The 17391-nt window shown below is 32.4% G+C and overlaps 1 protein-coding gene across 2 annotated transcripts in view; it reads left to right on the top strand.

Moving 5' to 3' along the window:
- Positions 1-17391, top strand: part of LOC129231758 (coiled-coil domain-containing protein 86-like) — a 37722-nt gene that overhangs the window by 14398 nt on the left and 5933 nt on the right. For both annotated transcript variants that reach the window (XM_054866123.1, XM_054866122.1), the window contains exons 3-4: positions 2640-2769; positions 9853-9927. In XM_054866123.1, coding sequence (XP_054722098.1) covers positions 2640-2769; positions 9853-9927 — 205 coding nt within the window. The remainder of the gene's footprint in view (positions 1-2639; positions 2770-9852; positions 9928-17391) is intronic.

Here is a 17391-nt window from a genome sequence, read left to right as displayed (position 1 = left end):
TAGTAGACATCAAAATTGTAATGAGTGTAAATTCTCCTTTTTTAAATATATTACACTTTAAATAGAATAATTAACTTAAAATACTGTGTGCAGTGCTTCAAAAATGCAGTGGTAGCAAGTTGCAAAACTAAAAAGATTTTGTTTGAGCTCTATTTTCTAGTCTTGGGGTTGTTCAAATTCATAACACAAATGTGTTGGTATGCGCTTCTAAATGCAATGCATAAGCAGCTTGGGCCAAGCTAAGATTTTTATCTCAGACAATTTTTGAAAATTTAATATTTCGGCATTTTAATTTTGTGACTTTTTTAAAAAATCAATTGTATAATATTTATGAATGAAAAATAAACAATGCAAGATTATTTCAGTTAGAAAAAAGCACAAGTAAGTCAAAAGTATGCTTTTTATTATGTCAATAAGTGCTTTAAATAATCTGTTATATGAATCATATACAAAGATAATAAAAATACTTAGCAAAAAGGAAAGAATTGAATTAACATCTTGTCAATGCGAGTTTCCATTTCAAACGTTTTTTTTTGGGGGGGGGGGGGGGCTGGGGATGGGGTTAAAAATCCAAGAATACAATTGCATTTTAGCCCAGTAAGCTTTGTACTATGTTCTTCTTAGTTAACTTTCCAGAAACAGATGTGAAAAGATTGCTACACAATCACTAGCAATGCGCTAAAATTAGCTAAGCCTAATTCCCACGTGCAGACGAAAAACGGACACAAAGGGCTGAAATGTTAGGAAATTGTCCTATTCCCTCTTTCATTGTTGATTCTCAGAAAATCAAGGATGGGAAGGAATGAAACAAAGATCTCTCCCTTCCCAGAAGGCCCCACTCCTTCCCACAACCTTTCAAAAACCAACCCTCAGTAGAAGGGAAGAACATGCCTTTGTTTCCTACTGATAAGCCTCTTTGAATTCTGGGAATCTCATCCCTTCTTCCCCTAGGTATTTGCTTTCCCTTTTGTTTATGGGGCCGTTTTCAAGGTGAAATTCTGGGAACAAGGATAAGACATGGGCGTTTTTGCAGAGGATTGCTGGACAAATAATATTGCCCGGATATCGCGGCAGGTCGAAACGATGGTTGAGGCATCTTTTTAAAAACAAAAGGTGCAATTTCTTATTTTTGAAAAGGGCAGGGCGCATTTCGCGATCTAAAAGAAGGGCAGGGCGCATTCTGCTGATATGGAAAAGGGCAGGGCGCTGCGCCCTTCAAAAACGGCCTAGCGGGAACACTAGTATGTATAATAAATATGCACACAAACACATAATATAATGACCTGTGTGTATACAAACTAGTATTTTCCAATTTATTTGCAGATTTACTTAGTCTATATATGATCTGTTTTCACTGCATAAGAGCATTGCCTGGATGTTTTATCTTTAAATTTATACAACCAATAACTATGCTTTACATTCTCATAACACTTAACACTTTATCATCATTGAAATTATCTTAGAAAATGTTTCCTATTTTTTTTTCCAAAGTGTAAAGTAAAACAAAGATATCAGAGCAATAATGTATACATGACTACATTTGAAGCAGTGAGAAGCAAAAGAATGTAAGCAGACTTTTTAAAGTTTCAAGTAAAATGCGTTTAAAGTTCAGATCCCAGGTAGGCTTTCATTGTGTTTTTTTTTTCTAAATCATGATGTATAGCAGCATCCACCACAGTTACTAGTACCATCTCTTGCCCCAAGACAGAGGAGATGTTCCCCTACTGTTTGGACTGATCATCTCCAAATTTTTAACTTTGTCACTTGCATCCCTTTGCTTCTTTCTGCCTCATTTGTGTAAAATTTAGAGTTGAGAAGAAATTTGTTTTGTTTAAACTGTTATCTTTATTTACTGCTTTTAACTTTCATCATGATATATAAGTGCAATATAAGTAAACTTAGTTTCTGTACATAAAAAAACATTTGCTGATTAATAATTTAAACAATTTTCTAAATGTGTTCAGGGTTTTACTAAAATATTTTTTTAAGTAAAAATTATCAGGATTAAATGTACAATTTATTGATTTTTTTCACTGTGTATTTCCTGATATCAGAATTTTCCAAAAGTTGTGTTTTTCATTTAGTTTTTAAAGAAAAATATTGTTAATGAAACACTGCTCTTAATCATTTAATAATATTTTGACCAGGTGCAAGATCTTTGAATTTATTTTCATAGTTTCACAAAAGTTATTCATAATTCAGTAAATATATGAATTAAACTCCCAACTTTTAGTCAAAATGTGTGCCAAATAAGCTTTACATTACATTGCTGCACATTACAAATAAAGCTAGCATCTATTTTACGAAGTAAGATACTCTTTTTTGCTACCTCGAAGTTTATTGAGTTTTTGGTCGGTATCGGTCTGTATTTTATAAATTTTGGTCAGTAAAATCAGTATTTTTGTCCCTTCAAACAGTTTTACCCCCTGTTGTAAAGTACCTTTCCTGTGTTGCCATATTCATCAAAGTAACTTTTTTGGAGGTGAAACATGCTGCCAAGACATTGAAAATATTATTACGGACAATGATTGAAAAATGTCAGTTATTTACGATACTGTTATACATAAGGTGACCCATTTTGTCCCACCTGACCCTATGTCATCATCCCTAACGATAATATTTTGTCTATATTCTTTCAGGTTCTCTAGCATGTGCCAGTCAAAGGCACTCAAGACTCCTTTTAAAAAGGTGATGCAAATGCGCCAAGAGCGCAAGGCCCTCCTTGCCAAAGACGCTGAAATCAGAGAAGAGAAGAAGAGAGAAGAGGAGGTATACAATGCTTAAGTTTTGATGTTTAAGTGATCTTTTGGAATAGTTGCTGCCTTATTTTTGCTAAAGTAACCTGGCCTTGAATCTTTCAGTTATCCTGTTTGTGGATTAAAAAGCAACTTAGATTGTTAATACTCTTTTGACACTTTGCAGTCAACCCTTGGTATCTGGAAGGCCTAGGGACCAAAAAAAAAAAAAAAAATGCCCTAACCAAAGTTTGAGACACGAAAAAAGAAATAGTTTTTTTTTTAGACATTGGTAATAGCAATCAAAAACAAACACACAAATACACAGAAAATGGTGAAAACTTTTGTTTTCTTCATAACTTAAAACTTCTTCATTCTTCATCACCAGAAATGCAAAAACATTGTCATAATTAAAAACTATACTTGTTTTGAGCAATATCTATACTATACTTGCTTGCAACTTAAGTTGACTATGACGTCACAACGCACGGAAGAAAAACAAAGTTAAGAGATAAAACTTCACACTTACTAGCTACCTACCCTACCTACTTCACAAATAAGAGAGGATCGCCACCTGTCTGTGAGCTGCTATTTGGGTGGCGCGTTTGATTAAAATGGATAAAATGCTCTGCACTGCTTCGCTGTTAAAATTGAAAATATTTAACGATTGACAGAAAGTATGGCAAAAAAAGATTACGTATGCGTGGGTTTTACTAACTAATCCAATTTCTAAAGTGGAGAGCGTAATTTCACCCAAAATATCGGACAAGGCGCTAGGAACTATTTCCTTGGCCTGACCTCATCTTGTTTCTCCATTGTCAAGTAAGCTTGCAATTGAGTATAGAAGCTGATAAACCGAAATATTGTTGAAAATTTCACTATCTTTTGCTCGTTTTCTTAAAAGTTTAGTACTATTACTTTTCACTTGAACTACAAGCTGTGAGTGTCTGAAATCTCCAAACAGCCAAGCTCCTTCAATTGAGGAATTCAACCAGCCTCCTCCCAGAGGATAGAACACTGTTACATGACATTGTGGACAATTTCCACTTCTCAAACGGGAAGGATTATACAGGGTTCGTAGGGGTCATGGAAATCCTGGAAAGCCATGAAAAATTGACATTTTCATTGAAAGTCATGGAAATTTATTTCAAGTCATGGAAAAATGTCCTGGACAAAGAGAAAGTAATAGTAACTAAAAGAGCATTAGAAATCTTGAATGATTTAACACTATAGCACATAAAAGCTATTAAAAGTTGAAAATTGAACGATCCCAAAATCATATCTGAATTTTGAAATCTCATTGCATCCACTTCTGTCGAAGCCGCTTGCCTTTTTTTGAGATGTGATTTTTTTGCTTGGACATCACTGATTTTGAAAAAACTGTTATTTTCAACACTCTTTATGTTTCATATTCTGTAGTAGCAGACTTGTACGTTCTTAGTTTTGCCACGTCCACTCAAAAAAGGCAATTCAGTTGCATCCAAGTTCAATTCCATCACTTGTAAGAACTTTATTATTAAATTTATCAGAGTTTATCTTAATTTATTGAAGATTTTAGAAAATAAACATTTTTAGTGAGGCGATAGAATACAGAAAAAGAGGAATTCTAACACTCTAAAAGAGTAGTGCCCTACATACGGCCCACAAAACTAATCCATGCGACCCACTGCTATGCTCAATGTCAGAAATCTAACATGTTCTGGAATTTCTGAACCTATTAATTTATATACACTTGAAAATGTGCAAATAAGTAAACAAAACAAGTATACTTTTAAATCAGAAGATTGAAAAAACCATTCAGTAATGAATCAAAAAAGATCTGGTTTAGAAACTTAAAGAACTAAACTATGCCACTTTACTTTAAAGAACCAAAATGCTGTCGAGTTACATGCATGATTAAATGCTCTGTTGACACTAAAAGGCAACTTTTGAAGCAAATTTATTGAAACTTAGTGATGACTCACTCATTCAACCTTTGTCCCATTCAATATCATTCTGCCTGTTTATAAAAAAAATGTTACATATTTAAGCATCATCATATTCGTTTCACTGCATTTTCACGTTACTTAAATTTATATGATGAAGACAAATAAGAATAGTTTAGTTTTTTAAGTGCATACTTTTATTTTTTCCATTACGAGTAAGTGCTTCAATGAGACTGTGGCATTCATGTAGATGTTTTGTTAATGCTCATTTCCAAAAACTAGTAAGTTTGAGATTAAATAGTGCTATTCTCTTCCTGTAACAAGGTCATGAAATTTTTCATTGAAAAGTCTTGGAAAAGTCATGGAATTTTTTCATCCAAATAGAGTATGAACCCTGATAATAGTCATGAAAACGCTTTGTATTACTGCTTACCTTTTCCAACTCGACTTTTATCTCTTTTATCTGTCAATTTTACTCCTGCCGTAACTACTAAAAGAGCACATGGTAAAAGTGACTGCAAGAATTTTGTTAGGCATTTGAAAGTCAAGTTGAAAATTGGTTTTGCTGTTAAAAATCAAACAAGGGAAATTATTGCAATAAATGTTAAAAGATGATTGCCTGAAACTTTGAGATAAGTGATCTTGTGTGAATGGGGAAAAAAAATCCATTATCATACTTACCAGCTCGACTGTTTTTGCTCAAAGACTCCCGTTTTTTTACAATTTACAAACTGAAGCTAATTTTTCTCCCCATGGATGGTAATTCTGACAAATATGCTAGTGAGAGTTTTCTACGCCATTTTTCCCTAATGGTAGGTATGCCAAAACAGGGCATATCACAGCTGAAAGTATTTTTTCCCCGTTTGTATTTGTGTGTAGCAAATTCTGGATTTTTTTTTTTTAAATATTTTAAATCAGGCTATTTCCAAAAAATCTTTTTTTTTCCAAATAAGCATCAAATTCAGTGTACTGAATGAATTGACGTGAAAGAAATTTACAAAGAATTTTTGCAGCTATTTACTCATTTAGTAAAAATGTATTTTTGGATGCTTTCCACTTTTGCATGTTCAACCAAACACATGCTTGGCCGAAAATAGCAGCAGATTTCCATCCTTTAGCATCTTGAAAATATTTTATCCATTTTAAAAGTTAGATTTTATTTTATCATATGCTTCCTTACTTATTTTATATTTTACTAGCTGCATGGCCCGGCACTGCATGGTCTACATCAAAAATATACGTATATTCGACAATCCAAGCATTTTATATTATGATATAAATTTGCCCGTTTTCATAACATTTTCTATTGTTGTTCCACTCCTTTTAGTCACAGCATGATGTAATAGGTGTCAAATCCTTGTTTGAATGGAAAAAAAAAAGATTTCGCTATCGTTAGATTTACATCAAAAAAGTTATTTGCCCTTTATGTAGACCTATTAGCAGATAGAATGCTAAGTTGGATTTCTGCAGTTTGAAATAAATTTTCTCTAAAGTGAAAAGGTAACATGCTTAATCAACCTATTTGTCCTGAAAAATCGGCAAAAGTTTAGTAAATGAGAATGAATGTGTTAAGTTGTACACATCCAGATTGGTTGAGCTGAACTTTAAGAACTACGACAAACGAATTGTTCGCATTTGACTTTTCAGGTTTTGAAAATATATGCTAGGCTTTCTATTCTTTTCTATAAGTATGCTGATACTTACATTTTTCATCCCTCTTTTTTTTAATTAATTCAATTGATAAAAATCTTAATTTTGCTATTGCAAGAGAAGAAATAAGTTGATTTTTATGCTTGTCATCCTTTTTCTGTTTTTATTTGTTGTAATTTGAGTTTTATTACTCTACTTTAAAAAAATTGCTAGTTTTATTCATGAAATATATTGTTCACAACTTTATTAGAGTATAAGTTACTGATCAAGAGCATCATAAGTTCATTATTTAAATTGTGTACATTTTTTTTTGCACATGTCCTAGTAAAATTTAAAACTATGTTATTTTGTGTTCACTTTATTATAATGTAATAAAAAAAATTAGAATTAGTGTTATTTTTTGGAACATTAAATAGAAAACTAAAATCCATAAATAAAGCTGATCTAACGAAAAGTTTATGTATTTTCTCAGTGGGATCAAGTATCCCCCATGAAGGAATCATGTATCCCTTGATGTGGGGATACATAATCCCTTTATAAAGTTATTGATAAAAATTATTTTACCAAAACTATCTGTTTCATTTCAACTAAAAAATACTGTCAGATAGAGGAAAAAATTATCTTTCTTCACATATACTTTTTTGAAAAAATTTGATAATTTGCAGCCGAGAAAAAAATTAAAACTGAAGTGGGGATCAAGTATCCCCAGTTTCCCCTACTTTTATACATTTCGAATTACACCCCTTTAAAACAATTAAGCGGGTAATATTCACAAACTGCATAGCACTGAATTTATTATAGTACAATTAAAAATGTAAATGAGGGGATTCTTTGTGAAATATATTTTTTCGGATTGAAATAGGAATCATTAGTTGTTTAACCAGTAAAAAGTGAGAGATTTTCTTCTATTAATTGAATAATAATAGAAAATTTATCCTTGAATATAGTTTCCAATGACATGATTACTGACAATTAGACAAAAATCCAACGAATGTCATTTTTAACGCACGTCATTGGTCACCACCCTTTCTCGAGGGGAACTAGCTCGCCAGACCAGCCGACAGGAGACTAGCACACCCCCTATGGAAGAGTATCGGAGAGTAGAGGTGTTGGGCTGGGGAAAAACCGGTAGACGATAACGAGTGAGATGAGAACACTAACACAGCCTCCCAGCCCTACCTGAAGAGGCTGTGGTTGATCCATCGGTATATACGTGAAGCCAATCTTGGAATAGATACCTTTCATGAATAGTAGCCAGGGCAGAAGCCCTTAACTCAGCCTAGGCTGAATTAAGGGCAAATCTCATTTTTTGACAAGATATTTTTTATACATGATTTTAGTTATTAAGTTTTTGTAGATTCTTTATTGATGGGGATTGAGGAATGCACCAAATTTTAATCGAATGTACTCTTATTTATTTGATTTTTCATTAGCAGTATTTTGTATTTTTCTTGCTGCTACCAATTAGCTTATGTCACAGGAAAATATGTATTACATTTTAAATTAAATGTTCATGGAATTTAAAAGCATAATGTAAATTGAAGTGAAATATGTCGCTATTGAACCGTCTATATACCTCAAGTAGAATCTCCTGACTTTTTTTTTCTACAAAGGTTTGCAAGTATGCATTATACATTATAACTTCAATTTAATGATACACGATTTAATGATTTCCTCAATTTAATGGTATGATTAACTGGTCTGAATTTGACTACATTGAATGTCTATGCTACTTGATTTAGTATATCCCTGATTTAACGGTACTTTTTTCCAGTCCCTTAACAATTGTTAAATCAGAGTTATACTGTACAACATTTACAGCAATTTGGGAGCATAAAAAAACTTCAACATTAGCTTAAAATTAAGGTACGCAAGATCCAGATATCCAGAGTTAACTGTATATTGAATTATATTACATTACATATACAACTGTATATTAAATTAAATTATTTCTAATACACAGTTAGTGTTATTTAATTATAATTATTTAATGTTATTTATTTTGAGTGATGATAATTGATGATTTACTTTATCATATTTATAAAAATAAATCTTAAAAGATAAGGGCAGTTCTGAAAAAAAAAAAAAAAGATAATCATTGAGTTTCTGAAGTGTACTATGCATTTTTGAAACACTTATTAAACTAATGATCAGCAGTTATGCAGTTCTCCTTTTTTTGGTAGTTCACAAGATTATAACATTCACCTATTGTTGTCAAGAATGCTACCATGCTTAAATAAAGACTCAATGCATATTGTATTGAAAAACAATAAAAACCAGGCCCACATATATGTAAATACATTAATTTCTCACAAGCTAAGGTGTGGGAATAGCCCTCTCATTATCCTCCTAAATGACGAACCTGCTTAAAACTCTGTGCTAAAAGTAGAGTAGTAAAAAAAGTATTGACCAATGAGACATTTTGGAACATTGTACATATTTGCGTGTATAAAGTAGTAAAATTAAATTGAAGAAACTTAACCTTGTTTCAATCTTCACTTTTTGTAAAAATAAAATTTGATGCACAATTTAAATAAACAAAACATAACAAAGAATATGTCATGAAAAAATAATAACTTTTAAAGCAAACTGAATATATATATATTTCAGTTACATGTATAAGCAGTGATACTTGAACACATGTATAAACATTGCAGTAACTGAAAAACAAAGTTTTCTTTTGTCTTGCAGTACTCTATTATAAGTTGGAGGGGAATAGCGACATGCTTATAGCAAACTCAGAACCACCTACTTTTTTTTTCAACAGTAAAAAAATAAATAAATAAATAAATTACATTTACGTATAAATTCTTCAGCATAGTTTCTTTTTTAGACATACTTAAAGTAGTTTTAATGAAAAAAAAACATATTTTTCTCTTAATTGCAAATAATTGGCCATGTGGCTGATTACCAATTACTGCTCATTAATTTGCATCCATGTTTTTTATATTGGTGCACCGCTATATACATTGTAAACTACACAACAATGTCTGCATGGTTGTCATTTAGGGATTTAAAAAAATTATTTTTTTAGAGCACTTAAGTAGACATGGTTTTTGTTGTTCTCTGACAAGATTTGCATTGCTCCCCCCCCCCCCTCAGAAAAGTTTGAAATGACTTATCTGAATGTCTGTTCATTTATTTAAACTGAACTGAATTCTCGGGAAAAATTTCATTGTTAGAACCGTAATGATTAGGAGACGGTTAAATTGAGTTTTGCTATTTACAAGAATACACTGCAATCAGTTCAGGTTGTGTTGAATAAACGGACTAAAAACCATGTTTAACATTGAAATTTGTTTTAAATTCAATTATCAAGAATAAAGAAATTCATATGGACATCAAAAACTGCATCTGTATACCACACTTCATGCTCTTAGACCTTGCCATTTTCCCTAGAAGGGTGCCACAAACAAACACAGAGACATAGGTTTATTTAAAAAAACTGCTTTGTTGTTATTCTTAATGTACCTAATTTGTTGCATTTTTTTCCTATTGCATTGCTTGAATATTTCATATATTTTAATTTAATATTCTTATAGTCTCGTAAACAGAGGAGACGTGAAAAGATTGAGAGAAAGCGCCAAAATGAATTAAAATCTGAAATAACTCAAGTGGTCAGTATCAAGTATTTTTGTCACTTTTCAAATGTACCCTGTTTTTTATTTGTTTTAAAAACAATATTTGCAGTCCTATAGGATGCTTCTTATTTTTAAAGTTATTTGTCATGAGTAGTGATGTAAAATACCCTGGTATTTATTTTTAGGGGTAAATACCCAAAATGGGTATTTACCCAGGTATTTATTTCAAAAATTTATATTCAACTAAAATACTTTTCTGTATGTATTCCACTATGTATGTATATAACCAACCATATACAAAACAATAAATTTTTGCAAAAAATTGTATTTTGATCACATATTTAAAGAATTATTGTGTGAAACAACTTAGCAATCTAATATGAGATTCACATTAAATGTGTTGGATATGTTGATAGCCAAATGTCAGATATAAAGAGCCATTCTACTGAAAGTAAAAAGCTTAACTGGTTCCAAAAAAAAAAGCAAACATCAATTTTTTACGGTCCTAGTCTTTTAATAACCCAGTAACATGTACCTGCGTGACATCAAAATGTCGTTCAATTTATTATTGCTACAGTAAGCTCCCGATTATCGGCAATCGGATTATCCGTGGGTCTCTTCATAATATTTTTTCTTCAACAGTGATACTTTTGAGTAGGTTATTGTTTGTTTTTAGCTTTTACATATGTTTTTTAAGATCAGTGTTATTGTTTTTAGCTATAACTTAAATGTATGTGTGAATTTTATTCCTATTTTGTAGATATTGTACATACCACTATCTTTTTTACCTGTAATTCGGACTATCCGCGGTTTACCTTATCCGCGGTTACCGTGCCACCCTAATCCACGGATAATCGGGAGTTTACTGTATTTATTTACCTATATCTTTTGCAGAAATTTCCTCCAAACCTAGTTCAAATGTTCAGGCATATTCTATATCCTTTTTCAGTAAAATGTATTTGAAGATGTTTAAATTTTTTTAAATTAATTCTGAAGGAAAGAAACTGCTGAGGTTTGTTTCAAAATGATATAGAATTGACAATGGGAAAGAAAAAGAGGGGAAAAGGAAGGAATTTTTATACTGTCTCAAAAATCCTGTGTTACTGATGGAATGACTCTTAAAATAAAATCCCAAAATGGCATTGTTACACATTCGGTGCCAACTTCAAACTTTCTTTAAACAACGACACAGTTCTTGAGAAAAGGACAGGAGATTTATTTACAGCTATGTACAGGAAATGTAGTTACAGCTGCTAAATCAATCATCAGCAATTAAGCAAATATCAATTACACCGTAAACTCAACGGTCATACGCATTTACTTCCAAATACGCAAAAACACAGCACAAAGGCTAATACACACAGAGCTAAATACATGCTCTCAGACCGGTCTGCCTTTGAACACGCGGCATGGCTATTTATAAACCTCAAAAGATACGTCAAATGTTCCAGAAAATCCCACACCGTTCTACTACTTTCTCATATTTTCTTTTTATTCCATTCACAATTCTTATCATTCAGAAATAGAGGGACCGTATACTTCAGTTAAATGTTAGGGGGTTGTATGTCCATTACAAGAAACTATTTACAGATTACGTTACTAAGACAATTTTAGATGAAAGATAATGGAATAAACACGAAATTTAGCCAGATTAAAACAAATTAATCACAAAAATAATTATTATTTACAGTATATATATATATATATATGTGTGTGTGTGTGTGTGTAACATTATTTTAAAAAGAAGAAAATTTGAGCCTAAGATAGTTCATTGTAAATTCTGACAGTTTTTTTTTGATAAGATTTCACTAAGCCTTTAATTAAAAAAAATATAATATATAAATTTTTTATTTTTAATCTTTCATTTTACGGTATATGTTTTAAAAAGAAAATCATCACCAAAAATACCACCTAAAATTGTTTTGCAAAATGTGCAATTACTAAGGGATTTACCCTGCCTTCGGATAAATACCCAAAAAAAATATTTACTCACCGCCCTACATCACTAATTGCATGTATTAAAAATAGTTTGAATAAATTTTCATCATGAAGTACCGGGGAGCAAAAGCAAATGAGCAATGCAACAGAAAACAATATTTTGATTTTTTTTTTTTTTTTTGCTTATTAATGTGAAAACTGTTTCTATATTTGCCAGTTATCACTTAAACAGCAATAAAATGAATAAATATCATAGTCTTAATAACTTCTCAGTTTATTCTTCCAAACATCCCTCATGCTTCCTTTTTTTTTTTTTTTCATTTTGTATATGACTAACTTAGATTGTGATTTTTAAATCCTGAACTTCATCATTTAATTGCTCATTCTTCTCCTATTATGACATTGAAAAGAAAGATTCTTTGGTTCACACAATATGTTTCTTTCATAGTTTCATCAAGTCTTTCAATAAAAAATATTATAAACTGTGTAATACATATGTATGTATTCGTTTTATCAACTATTTCATATTTAGATTTTAAAAAAAAATCCCATTCACATTTTGCATTTTTTTGTAAAATACTCAGTTTCTGGGTATTTACCCAGGCCTTGGGTAAATACCCAAAAAATATTTACCTACTCGCTGGGTATTTACCCAATCCACATCACTGGTCATAAGGTATCCTTTCATTTTGTTCCTTTGAATGAAAAAAAAAATCAGATGTCTTAAAAATAAAAGTTAATAATGTTTAGAGGTTGCCACCATTGCTGCTAAAATTGTCAAATTCCTCTTTTTTTTTTTTGCTTTTTTCATTTATAATTGCAATATTTTTGAATGATTTGTTTGATTAATTTTAATTAAAGATAATTTGGATTGATAGTGACTTTGTATCGTATTAAGTTCCTCAAATATCAATGTGTATCTTTCTTTTAACACATACTATCAAGGTTTTCTTTTCTGGTCAGAATATGTGTTCTTTTTAGTTGATTATAATATAGAACAATTTAAAATAATTTATAATTTGAGCCTTTTTTAATTTTTTTTACTGTAAATTATTCTGCATTTTTTAAAAGTTATTATGACAACATCATCATAAGACATCTGTATGGACTATACTAGCTTGCAACTTTAGTTGACAATGATGTTGCAAGGTGTGGAAGAAAAACTGAGCAAACAGAACCGTGGCCACATTCAGAGGGGGACAAGGAAGGGCAGCTGCCCTCCCCCTTCCAAAGTAAAAAAATATTTCAAATGAAGTCAAAAATCCAGATCAAAAACAAAGGATGAACTGACAAATGCTTCAATTACCTTATCAACAAGTTTGACTTGATTAACTTGGCTACAGATGTTAAAAGAGTTAATTATTTGCAATCTCATTGACAGGGATGAGATTTTTCCGGCTTTTGCCGGAATTCCGACTTTTTCTGTTGGTTTTTAAAACCTTTCCTCCTTTTCCTCCTTTTTTTTGCCTCTTTCAAGCCTTATTTTTCTCAAAAATCGGAAAAAATACGATTTTTTGAAATTTTTGGTTTAAGATTTTTTATTTCTTCTATTTTTTCCCTTTGAATCTTCCTCCTCCTCGATATCTGCCAAAGACGTACGTTTTGGAATCATGCCAACGACGTCAAACACGTGCTGCGCCGAAAGTTGCATGCCTCGTTTGAGATTTCAATCTTTTTGCATCCTGAAAGTATATCAATTATTTTTAATGTTGGGTGGTTTTTTACTATGTACTACCTTATATTTTCTTATTTTATTCATCATTTCAATAATATTTTTATTTCTTTAATTTATTTTAGAAAAAATGCCAAACTCAATCAAAAAATGTTTCTTAGCACCCACAGTCTCGAATTTTTTTGTAACTTGGCATGGTTACTTTTTTTGTGTATTTAAGAAAGGGTAAAAAATATTTATGGTGAATCTCAAATGGTTTAGGCTTTACAGCCTGTTAAAAGTTTTGAAATTTCATGATTAATTGAGGCAGCTGCAAGTTGTTTTTTTATTCCAAAATTGTATTAGGAAGTTTAGAACATAAAGAAATTTTAGATTTTTCTCTCAGTTGTAATTTTTACTTTACAAACAGGTCTAATTTTAAAATTTATGTTCTCTAAACACTCTAAACTCAAATGTTTTTAATCAAAAAATGTATTTTTCTCTAAAAAAAAATATGTTAAGTTGACACTATTGTGTGATGCAGCCAAGTTTGACCTCTGGCTCCCCCAACCCTTTGTTCAAGGTCTCGGGGGTTAGAAATTGTTACCTCTTTTTAAAAATTTAGATTTATTTAGGAATAAACACCCCTGCAAAGAAATGGTACAATGCAGCAAATTGTATAAAATTATTACTCATACTTAATTAAATATGTATTACCTTTAAAACTGGAAAATTAGCCATTTTTGGTTGTTTTTTTTTTTTTGAATATCATGGCTTCCAGGTTCTATTTTGATGCAATTTTAGATATCATCCCTTTCACGAAATTTTTTTTTTTTTTTGGATATCATCCCTTTTACGAAATTTTTTTGGATTTCCTCCTTTTTTCTCTCTGACCACTCTCATCCCTGCATTGAAAAAGGAATGTAATGGTGTCGGTTTAACCTCTGAATATTGCTATGCAGGTGACATAATGTAAGGTCAAACAGGGGGGAAAAAAAAATTTAAGTTCTCTACTATCTCCCCACAAAAAAAGTGTTCTTTCTTTTGCAAAAGAGGTGTTATAAGTTAACCTCCTCCCCCCTCCCGTTTCAATGTAAAAAGATATGTTAAATTCAGAAAAGTGCCTAACTGCAGGCCCTTCATTTCTAAACTTTCTGGGGAGAGATCCAAATAGTATATACTCAATGACTTTTATACGGAAAAAACAGAAGATACACAATGCATTATTAAATTTTTCCAAAATCTGGGGCGGGGGGGGGGGGCCGCAATTAATACTCCTCATCAAGAACAGAACAAACCTGTCGCACCTTCCATTTTGAGCTGGATATGCCCTTGAACAGATTGCCTGTCGGTTTGTTAGGAGGAGCTCTGATAAGACACCACACTGGCTAGTTTTCAACTTAGTGATTTAATTCACTTTCGCATGTTTCACACGTAACTGATTTTTATGTTAATAGTCGAGCCCATTTAATAGAACAGCCATTTTGCCCCAAAAAATTATTCCAATAAGCGAGATATTCTATTATACGGGGTCAAAATGACCATTTATAAGGCTTTAGTAAACTGAAAATTTTACATTAAGCAGGATATTCCAATTATCCAATGATTTGTACCTGATGCCTCAGAAATGGATATTTTTAGCTCAGTATTGCTTAAATCAGGACAATAACAAGTACAGAAATTTTTAGATATTTTGGTTTTTTAAAAACAAGCAAAAATAGTTTAGCAAAAATTTCAGAAATTTGACTGCATTTGCTATTTTTAAACTACTATGAAGGAAAAACTTATTAAAGTAGAAAACTAAACTTGATATTATTCGCTTCCACTGTTTATGATCTTTCAATTGGTAACAACATAATCGTTAAGTGGAAATTTGAATTTTTGACAAGAGTTTCAAAAATTCCAAGTATGTTAAAAAAAAAAAAAAAAAAAAAAAAAAAAAAAAAAAAAAATCAACTCTGTTTTTTTTCAACATATGTATGTTAAGACATTACTTATCTGCCCATGTGTTCAAGTTCACATTCAGATTTCACTTTGTTTCTGTGGAAATTACTATTTTCATGCAATTAAAACAATTGAGGTCTACTATTTACCCACATCCCATGTAAAACAATACCATTAAATGTAACAAATAACTTTATTTTGGTTAAACGAACTTGTGTAATTTCCTGCTTATGTTCTGTATAATTCCAGATCCTAAAATCGACATGAAGAAATTTTTTTTTCCATATAATCTGGACAGCGCAGTAAAAAGAAAGAAGTTGATTTTGATCTGACACACAATATTCAGAACTATCTAGTATCTACCAAACAGCATGACCTTGAGGGTCAAGGATTTGGACAGAATTCTGGATTTAGGTCAATTCCCATTAGGTATGAACCCAGGTGAAGCAATTTGACTGCATAGGCCCTAGTTCGACCACAATTATGGTCCAAAGTTGCTAGTTTCCCTCCAGAAAAGCAATAGTTTTTCCTCTGAAGTTAATTTTTTTTAGCCTTTTCTTGCTATTGCATTGCCATAGCACCCAACTGAATGCATTCACAATTCATATTAAATTCCCCTATCCATACAATGTACTAACAAGAGATGCAAAAGATGTTGGGAGAACAAATTTTATGTTAATGCTTCTCTAATTCCGAAGAAAATGCTATGGAAGTTCTATAGCCAAAGAAGCAAATTGAGACCCTCCTTGTGGCCAAGCCATAGACTATACACTCAAACTATTTTACCTCTGCTCATATCCAGTACCAATTAACCTAAATCCAGAAGTTTATCCAGATTCGTGACTCTTAAGTTTTTGGCGTCTGTTTCCTTCGTGTGGTGACCGGAGCAGAATAGTCCCAACGTAGTCCATGCATATTGTAAGAGGCGACTAAAATGGACACCCACTCTAAGGTGTGAAGCACCGTGCTGATGGATGAATGGCATCGGGGTTGTATGATGTCTGAAACATTCCCCTTGAGGAACCGGGCGAAACCTCGTTGTATTTAGCCTTGCACTCGTACAGTGTGGTTGTGTGGGTATTGACCTTTTCCTACCTTACAGTTCTCAGCTCCCGTGGAGTTGGAGGCTGACTTGAAGGAGAAAACCAGCAACCATGCTGCTGGAGGAGGTGAGGGTGCGAGTCTTCAACCCACCTACTCTGCAGTAGGGGGGCAGGGAGTATTCAAATTTACACAAATATGCAGCAGGCACAGGCAGGAGAGAGGGAGTCTGGTATAGGAGACGAAAGCCACTGGGCCTGCCTTACCCGAGAAGGTAGGAGAAACCAAACATCTTCCGTTGGAGGATTCAACTCTTTCCCCTGCACAAATCGCTGCATCTTCAAGAGTAAGGACAGGTCAACCATAGTTCTGTGGTCAAGCAGGGAGTATGTTTATGATGGCTGTTGTGAGAGAAACTTCCCTTTGGAGAAGCTATCTCACAATGACATTGAACGTATTCAGCTGGTCATCCTAAGAAGGACAGTCCTGATTCTTTCTGGGGATCACCTGCCGAAAATGCAAAAGGCTTCCTAACAAAAATAGTATTAGGAAGGCTTTTATTCTTCTTATTGGTCATTGTGCCTCAAAGCAGCACCTTGCTTTAATGGATGTCAGTAAGGATCCAACTTCCTGGGGTTGTCTCTTTGTTGAGGAAACTGTTACTCACATCATGTGTGATTCTGAAGTGTATTTTGCCTATAGGTTTGAACACCTTGGTCGTCATTTACTTGAACCTATAGGAGATTCATAACATTCTTACTAGGTGTTCATTGAATTTTGTTTCAGCTACTGGTCTGTTTTAAGACTTCTGTTTGGGGACTAGTATAATAGGCCTCTAGTTGCAGTGCTTGGTTCGGTTGAACCCCTCCTTTCTTTCATTTCATTCAGTAATTTTGGCGTCTGAACCAAACTGAGTTCCCGGATTG

Source organism: Uloborus diversus, chromosome 10 (genome assembly GCF_026930045.1).
Source record: "Uloborus diversus isolate 005 chromosome 10, Udiv.v.3.1, whole genome shotgun sequence".
NCBI lineage: Eukaryota > Metazoa > Arthropoda > Arachnida > Araneae > Uloboridae > Uloborus > Uloborus diversus.
Note: the sequence above shows the minus strand (reverse complement) of the source record. Positions and strands in the feature narration are given on the sequence as shown.